Raw genomic sequence first — 8668 nt, forward strand, 5'->3', positions numbered from 1 at the left:
TCTTGTCATTCTTTGGTTAACTTTTGTAATCCCTGGTGCTGTATTTTACTAACCGACACGCGTTCCTTCTACACTGTGTTACACGAGAGTAAGAAGGAAAAAAAAAAGGTTGGTTCTTGTGTCAGGATTACATGAGGAGAGCACTGACTTAATATTTTCAAGTCAGCAGAAGCCTAACCTCTGCTTGATGAAGTAGAGAACTGTCGAGGCAGCTGCCGAACGCTTGGTTGGCTGGTATGGTATGCCTTCCTCTGCCTGTGCAACCTACGATCAAAACTGAGACATGCTTGTTTTGAGGCTTGGGATCTGCCTGAGATAATATCTCAATCTTGTCTTTGCTACCTACAGTCAGACTGATCAGTGGAGCGTCAGACTTGCATATTGATAGCTATGGGATCATCTAAGGTGGGATAAATTGTTCCTGTCTGCCATAAGCCAGGAGGTGTACATGGAAAATTCTGAATGTTCGAAGAACTGTTTCTTCCTTGTAGAAGTGTGGAGGAGCAGGTGCAATAAAGGTTATAGTCTGTGTTGTAGGGCACACTGGCCTCGATGTAGCCATCTTCACATTCCAGGTGAAGCGTGAAGGCTCTGTGTAGCGCCAGGTTGAGGGTCTTTGCACTGAGCTACTGGAAACATGAGCATGCGGGAATGTAGTTCAAGGGCTCAAGTGTCCGTGCTGGTGGTAGCAGGAGGAACAATAGGTGATGGCAGTCCCTGAGCTGGGGTAGAATGGAGCTGGTGAAGGAGGGGAAACTATAAAGAGGGATATTGTCAATTTTCTTAAGGGGCCAACAAGCAAAAAAAACATACTGAAAAGGTGTAAGGGGCCTGGGCACCACCTGGTGGGTTAGGGCAGATGTAGTGGGAGATTTTGAAGCTGGCACGTCTCTAGACATTACCTTTCCTCTCATCCCAGGTACTTGCTTGCTGCTGCTTCTTGCTTGCCTTATCACTTGAACGGCAGAGCTTCTGGTTAGGAAGCCCAGGAGCAGGCAGGACTGGGCCACGTTTGGCCCATATTGATAACGTTCTTGCAGCTTTGAATGGGAGCAATGCTTTAGTTGCGCTGAATACCCCACCTGTCCTTGAACTGTGTACATATTTATATAGAAAGGAGGCTTTCATGATACCCATCGCTTTTTCAAGAAGCAACACCAACACAGGACTCCTCCAGCTGCAATTGCCACAAGCACCAGTGGGCTTGGATAGGGACAACAGCTGCTGTAGCCAGTTGTGTGGGAGTACTAATTGTGTGAATGCTCTCATTTCTTCTTCTACTGAAATAAATCTTTATAGATAAAGTGTGTCTAAATGTCCTCTGGTTTAATTAAATCCCTTTTCAGATTCTGCCACACAAACCAGTCTGCAGTTGTCTCTGCCACCTGGTTTTCTTTTTCACAGTCATCTCCTGGTACTGTAGTTGTATTTTGCATCTGTGTAAATAGTTCAGTACGTGCATCCTCCTGCGACTGTGTTTCCTTATTTTTCATTGTACTAATAGCACAGGTGAAGGTAGGCTGCCAGAACAGAATCACACCGCTCAGTGACACAACTGCAAACTGATTTACCAAGCAGGGTGAGTCCAGTGGGTCAATACCAGCTTCTAATCTACGGTGTGCACCCTTGGTGTGCGAAGTCCTGGCTGGTGGCCTGGCCCCCGTGCCCAGTGGTTGCACCTCATGCTCTGCTTCATCATGGTGCCTGATGATTGCGTATGTCCCCTTCCAGCGGGCTTTCAGCTGGGAAGAGCTCTCAACTCGCTTGTCAGTAAAGGCTGACAACAGCCTTTCTAATCGTGCAGGCCCAGGCCAGCCTCTGGGAATTTCTCCTTATCTGAGGCCCATTAGCAGCCAGGGCAGGAGTGTCCCACACCCTCTGGTTTCTGTCCCCTAGTGCCTTAGGAAAGTGCAAAATTAGCAACAGTTAAACAGTTGATCTGTCACCTCTTTATTTTTCCATTAACCTACCCAGAGTTGTCCACTGTTAAGATCGTCATTTATCTGGGACATGGTTTTGGGTGGGCTTTACCCTCTGACCACTGCAGGCACCGAAGGCTCCTGCAGCACATTTTCACCCCACTTCCCGTGGGCCAGGCTTCAGGTCTTCTGTAATTCCCAGAACATCGATTTAGATTACACAGGATGAGAGAAAATAGGCTGCAGCACCGTCTCCTAGCTATGACTCAGTATTATTGTTTGAGTAACCCACAACAATTTATTGTCATTTAGACAATTATTCTCTCACCCGCTGACCCCTCCCCACCCGGGAAGGGGAATTGGGGGAAAAACAAGGAAACGTGGGTTGAAATATAAGCAGATTTACTAGAATAAGACTAGATAATTAGCCTTAGTAACACTAAAGAACCAGTATTGATCCTAATACCGATGTAAAATATACAGGATCATACTCAGCCCATTCCGAGCCGTGGACAGCAAATGTCGGACACTGCGAGCGCTGCGGCTTTGGGAAGGGAAAGGCTCAGGGGTCCGGCACCAGGGCAAGGAGTTCCCTGGACCGCAGCCATCAAGGGAGACTACGCAGCAAAACTTTCTAATTTATATTGAATGTGACATTCATGGTACGAAATGATGCTGTTGGCCAGCCGGGGTCAAGCGCCCAGGTCTCGCTCCTCCTCGTCCCTGCACCTGGCGAGCTCGAAAACACTCAGACCTTGAAACCTGCATACCATAGCTGGCTATAAAGTAAATATTTTCACAAATTCACACACTAGAGCCTTCTGCAAGTGCAGTTTTACCAAGCATAAGAAGAGAAATTAGTCCTCAAACCCAGACACTCAGACGGGCCGTTTGCTGCCGGTTCACTGCCAGCCGTGCAATGTAACGTGCTCGGGCACAGGCCGTGGCCCACCGCTGGACGAGAACGTTCCGGGACGGAGCCGCTGTCCCGCTGTGCGCCCCCGCCGGAGGGCGGCTGGCTGTGGCGATCGCAGCGCCCCGTGTGCGCGCCTGGCCCTCAGGCCTCAGCGCCTCCATCTCGGTGGGCGGCGGCCGCTCGGGCGCGGGGCGGGGCCGGTCCCGGTCCCGGCGGCGGGAGGGCGGGCCGCGGGCTGCCACCGCCCCCGTCTCCGCTCGGCCTGGGCCCGGCGCAGGGCGGGTGGGGAGAGCGCGGGGCGCGACATGGCGCTGGGCTCGGCCTGGAAGCGGATGTCGTGGCTGTACTACCAGTACCTGCTGGTCACCGCGCTCTACATGCTGGAGCCCTGGGAGCGCACTGTCTTCAGTATCCTTCTGCCGGCCGGGCCTGGCGTCTGTCTGCGCGGCGCGGGGGGTTGCCGTCCCCCTGCGGGGGCTCCTCCGGGGCTGCCCCGAGGCCGCGGGCGGGTGTGTCGGCCCCGCCGGCTGTGCCGCCCGTGCGGTGCGGTGCGGTGCCGGGCAGGCGAGACGGCGCCGGGGAGGCGGCTGGGCCCTGGCCGTGCTGAGGGCGGTGGGGCGCCGGCGGGGCGTTCTGGGGGTGAGGGCGGCGGGAGGAGAGCCGGGCCGGGGAGCGGGGCCGGGCCGGGCCGCGGCGGGGGGCGGCTGGTCTGAGGCACCGAGCGCGGCGGGTGCCCGCGGCGGGCGGAGGAGCGGCACCCTCCGCCCGGGAGCGGGTCTGGGGCTGGTCCCCTCCTCGCAGGCAGGGGCTACAGCTCCTCGCCCTCACAAAGGGACACGCCGCCCAAATTGGGGAATAGCCCTCACACTGGAACGCCGCATCCCGTCACTGGGCGTCTGTCAGTCTAGTCCCTGTGTCTCCTCGGGCATAAATTCCTGTCTTGAAGTTATTTCTCCTGTAATTTTTCTTCTGTTGAGTGGTGGTAGTTCTTTCACCTGTCTTTTGCACGGGCATCTCAAGCTTTCTGTTAAGCACAGGTGTCTTTCGTGAATGCTTTTGTATTTTTGCCTAGTGGAAAGCAAATGTGCATGCTGCAAATCCTTGCAGGCTTACCTTTGCATGGTGCTTTGCCACATGGGTTTTTAGTAGATGAGTATTTAATCCGTGAGCTGGTAAGTTTGCTTTGCTCTTTTGGAGTGGAAGAACTTGATAGATGCTTATGTGAAGGCGTCTGTATAAAGACTGCATATAGGTTTGCTTCTTTACCCATCCCTTTCATATAGACAGTATATTCTTTCAAGCGTTGTTATGGTATCACAAGTATTTTTCTCTTAAGCGTGTCTGTTTTGATCTTGACTTAAAATGATTTCTCATATGAATGACCCTGAGCCATCTCCAATTAATGTTGAGAGGCAGAGAGAGAAATTAGTCAAAACACTAACAAAGAGAAGGGTGTAAATAGTTGTGAGAAGCTGCTTTTACTGAGATACTATTCAGTTTTATAAAGCAACTCACATTTGTTATATAAAAGTGGTTGCCCAAGTTACAGCTCTGCAATCAGAGGTATTTTTTTTCCTGTGTAAAGTCAGTAGAAGTGGAGATAACTTACTATTCCTCTTTGCTAGTATTTATAGACTTAAAGTGCACAGTTGTTTAGGTAGGGGATCTTCAAAATGTTGTGTTCCTTGCTAACATAATCTTCCTCTGTTATGCCATGTCTGTATAACTGAGGAAACTTCCATCTTCGCTTTCTTTGCTTTTCCTGCAGTTACTTTAGTCACAAGTACTTTTTTTTCCTTTTGTATTAACCATGCAGCTTTTTAACTTGTGCAAAGCAGTTAAGTAAATGAGAGCGTGTGCACATGTTTGCTTTCATAAAATGCTCATATTGTAGTGAAGTGATTGCCGCTTAACTTACAGATGTCATGGGCGGCACAAATATCGTTTGCGATCTCGGGTCAGCAAAACTGTTTTTTGTCCTCAAACTGGGTGCTTTCGCTGTTGGTGGGCCAGGTCTGCTGGGTGGTGTTCGGATGCCACGCGGACGCAGCAGCCTTGGGAGCTGCTGGTGTGTGTCTCTGCTGCTGGTCTGTCTGCTGCTTGTGCTCCAGAATCAGAAGGGAGCGCTGATACGGAAACGTGGATTTATGAGTTGACCTTCATTTTAGTATCTCTTACTGTATAATCTTCTGGGACTAAAAATACACCAAGCAGCTAGTACGCTCTAATAAGCGCAGCTAATACCTCTGCTCTGCCACGGGGAAGTTGGTCATTGAGCATTTGTTACACGCGTGCTGTGGTGATTTGATTTCTTGAAGATGCAGAGCATGCGCAGCTCCTCTGGATTCACCTGTGGAAACCGAGTACTGCTGTCCAGTGTTATCGTGCTTGTTAATCTCCAGTGCTTTTTATAGTGTTCCTGTCTAAGTTTACTGAATCTCTGCAGGTAGTTGGGTGAAACCATATTATTAATTTTGAGTACTTTTGAATTTCAGAAATTCAAAATTTAGCATAATCTTTCAGTAATCTGATGCCATAATTTCTGTAGATAAAGAGCCCTAGAGCTTGACAAAGGTCCAGTTGTACGTATGCATTATAAGCTGTCGTCTCACTTCTCTATATAAAAGGTCCCTGTTAGAAGTTCAACTAATAAAGTGGTCATCTTAAGGTTTTTTAGCAGATAGCTTCATGTGAAGTTTGTTTTGCCGGGTGGTCTGCTATAGTAAAGTACTAATGAGCGTCTGTGTAAGTACACAACTTGACTCAAAGCTGTGCTGATGCTCTGAGGCTTTGTGAGTGAAATAGTTAGAAAGGTGCATGTCACGATGTTACTAATGCTTTTTCACTCACCCTGTGGTTGTTTGGTGGTAGTTAGGATAAAGAAACACATAAATTGAGCTGCCGGCCCATGAGGAAGGGTCTGAGCATGACATGCAGGTGGAAAAATTAATGAAATAATGTGGTGACTTAGGGCCTAGAGGACACTGGCAGCTAGAAATGGATTTGAGGTTTCCTGACTTCATTACGCTAACAGCACAACTTTCGTACCAGATGTGTTTTGCGCATCATAAATTAAATTTATTAGGTCATTCTATTCCAAGAAGTTGAGGTCAGCGTCTAATGCTTAGACCTCTGCTTAAAAATGAGTAGGTCATCCACCAATAAGAGCTCTTACTCAGTAGAGCTACTGATATTATTGTGGGTTTGGTTTGTTTTTTTGTGATAGTTGACTTTTCTCTGCTTGGCTGAATGGCGCTGGCTTCTGCAAGACTTGCAGAAGACCTAGGAAGATGCATGTAAAAACTTGTATGTGCTCAATTCTCATTTTCTGTTCCCTGCCTTGTGCTTCCCGTACTTTGGCCTGTCCTCTTGTGTCCATGACAAGGCAGTGGATAACTTGCAAGGCATCCTTCTGTAATTCACCTGATCGTTCCTACCAGTGTTCTGGTTTTTGGTGTTCAGTTGGTTCTTCCCGTAGCTGTAATTGCTGAATACAGTTGACCCCGTCTGATTTAAAAATGTAATGTTATAAGATACTTACCGGGAAAGTTTTAGTGCTATAGTTACATGATAGCTAAATGCACTTTCTACTTCAAATGCTTTTTTTCCTCAACTGTAATTCAGATTCCATGCTAGTTTCCATTGTCGGAATGGCACTCTACACGGGCTACGTGTTCATGCCTCAGCACATCATGGCAATATTGCACTACTTTGAAATTGTGCAGTGATGAAGAACGTATTTTCAAGAAGTAATCGGGCTTTGAAATCTGGTCCGCAAAGAAGAATGAACCTCTTAGTTTTAACAAGACTTCTACCGATGTCGGAAAGACACAATTATGACTCTGAAGACTAGGAAACGAGATATGTAGAGCAGGGACGAGAGATGTCCCCTATGTTGTGTTCATTCCTTTTAATTTTACAAGATACGCCCTTGTATAGTAGTTTTGTCTACTTTAACATTGTGATTGTACTTTGATATCAGTATTTTCTTAACTTTGTGACAGTTTCAATATTGCACTGTGAAAGCTTTTCTTAATTGTAATTTTGAGTAAATCTTAATTGCCTTCTATTTTTAATCGGAAAGTCATCTTATTAAATGGGGCTTAAAGCTTTTGCTATTGTATGGTATGTATTTGCCTGGATATTTCTATTAATGCGTTTTGTAAGAAAATACATCTAGATTCATATTAGAGACATGGATATATTCGTCTAATGCTATTTACAAAAGTTAGTTTGTATGACTGAACTCAGGTGTACTGTTTGTTGTCCAAACTTTGTTCAACAGTATATTTGTGCGTATTGCCTGAGTTTCAAATTAGCAATTATTTCAAGTTTCTGTATTCTACTTGTTGGAGGAGGGCGGGGGAGGTGAGGCATTGTGGCAGAGTGAAGACTGCATTCGTTATGTTTGGAGTACTGCCGTGGTTCTGGGCTATATCTAGTGGAAAAAGAACTTTCCTTTACTGACATAGACCCACATAAGGCTTTGGGATAGCACTTTAAATCAACCCTGTTTTTCTAGCTACCAATTCAATTGTACTTTTACAGGATGCTTTCTTATGTTCCGATGGTTATCGTTTCTGCTGATTTTCACTCAACAATGTAACTATGTCTAGGTTTTAAAGGGGTTTTCTATTGCTGCTAGTGTTCCAAACATGTTCTCGATACAGACGACCAAAACATAGGGGTTTAAATGGACTTGAGTTACATCTACAGCAATAAGTAGCTCAATACTTGGCTGAAGTCCTGTCTTTTTTTTTTATAGGGATTTTTTTCAGTTTTGTATTCTGAAATGTAAGATGGTGACAACTTAACTTTCCTAAGTGGAGGATTTTTTGTTGTTGTTGTTTAAAAAATAAAAGTTTAAAAGCAGAGCTTTGATGCAAAGCTTTCTTTGAGAAGTTAATGTGTTTCTGAATGCTGCTTGCTTTTCTCAGAACTTTCCAAAAGGGGAAAAATGATACTTGACGAAAGAATTGTGATTTTTTTAATGGCTTACTAATAATAGGTACGGTTATATCACTTATGCAACTTCTACTGAAATCAGGAATTATACCTAAGCTGTATAACTAAATTGTTCTATAAAGATACTGTCTTTTAGGTTTATTTAATTTTCTCAAATGCACACTTAGGAGCATAGAGTGTTTCGTTGTTTGTTTTTTTTTCCCCTGTATTTAAGAACTTCACGTGTATTTGATTAAAACTCTGTTGTTGTCTTGGGAGCTATAAACAGCCTTGAACTTCATAGGTGAACCCTTGCTTCACTGAAGTTGGTAGGAGTCTCCCACTAAATTAGTGCCTTCGCTTATTAATAACTGGTTATCTAAACATAGGTAGGTTTTTGGGGTGGTGGGGTTTTTTTAATGTATCCGGGGTGGTATGTGAGTATTTTAAATATATAAGGAGGTAACGATAAGTTAACATACTCTTTTTGGAGTGATGTAGCATAAATTCCTGGTGTCTGTGGATTAAATTGGTACTGTGATGTTTCTTTGCGAACTACTACTGTGACTGATACCCATCTCCTGCTGAGAAAGGGGTTTAGTGGGATGGGGATGGGGGAAGGAGGAAGCCCTTCCGTCTGGTTACATTAGGAATGTTAAGCGTGATTTTTATTTGTGAAAGGCTTTGTAAAAGGGCTTTGCTATCCCGACTTTTATTAGCTGTCTGCTGTTTCTTGAGGGGAAAAAAAGTGACCATCATCTCCAATGACTTGTGTTACGTTGGAGTGAGCTTGATCGATATCATACTCAAATTCAATTTGCTAATTTGAGTACAGTCTTTTTCAGCATTTCTTTTTTTAATTATAAATCAAGAATCTCATAGTTGTGGA

At 45.6% G+C, this 8668-nt stretch overlaps 1 protein-coding gene and 1 long non-coding RNA gene across 2 annotated transcripts; one reads left to right on the top strand and one right to left on the bottom strand.

The window, feature by feature from the left end:
* Nucleotides 1-1934: 1934 nt before the first annotated feature.
* LOC128909280 (uncharacterized) lies at nucleotides 1935-3083 on the bottom strand. The gene is made up of 2 exons (XR_008466316.1): nucleotides 2732-3083; nucleotides 1935-2108 (listed from the first exon to the last, which is right to left on the bottom strand). It is a non-coding gene; the product is annotated as an uncharacterized LOC128909280 (long non-coding RNA).
* Nucleotides 3084-3087: 4 nt separating this feature from the next.
* Nucleotides 3088-7709, top strand: SPTSSA (serine palmitoyltransferase small subunit A). Its single transcript, XM_054200709.1, has 2 exons — nucleotides 3088-3243; nucleotides 6460-7709. The coding sequence occupies exons 1-2, from the start codon at nucleotides 3141-3143 to the stop codon at nucleotides 6561-6563; spliced, it is 207 nt and encodes a 68-aa protein (XP_054056684.1). The 5' UTR covers nucleotides 3088-3140; the 3' UTR covers nucleotides 6564-7709.
* Nucleotides 7710-8668: the final 959 nt, after the last annotated feature.

Source organism: Rissa tridactyla, chromosome 4, assembly GCF_028500815.1.
Source record: "Rissa tridactyla isolate bRisTri1 chromosome 4, bRisTri1.patW.cur.20221130, whole genome shotgun sequence".
Lineage (NCBI taxonomy): Eukaryota > Metazoa > Chordata > Aves > Charadriiformes > Laridae > Rissa > Rissa tridactyla.

Bases quoted from the DNA above. Each gene is read 5' to 3' on its own strand.
- SPTSSA (XM_054200709.1), top strand. From the start codon at position 3,141: ATGGCGCTGGGCTCGGCCTGGAAGCGGATGTCGTGGCTGTACTACCAG. The intron at 3,244-6,459 runs GTATCCTTCTGC...ACTGTAATTCAG, and splicing joins CTGGGAGCGCACTGTCTTCA to ATTCCATGCTAGTTTCCATT.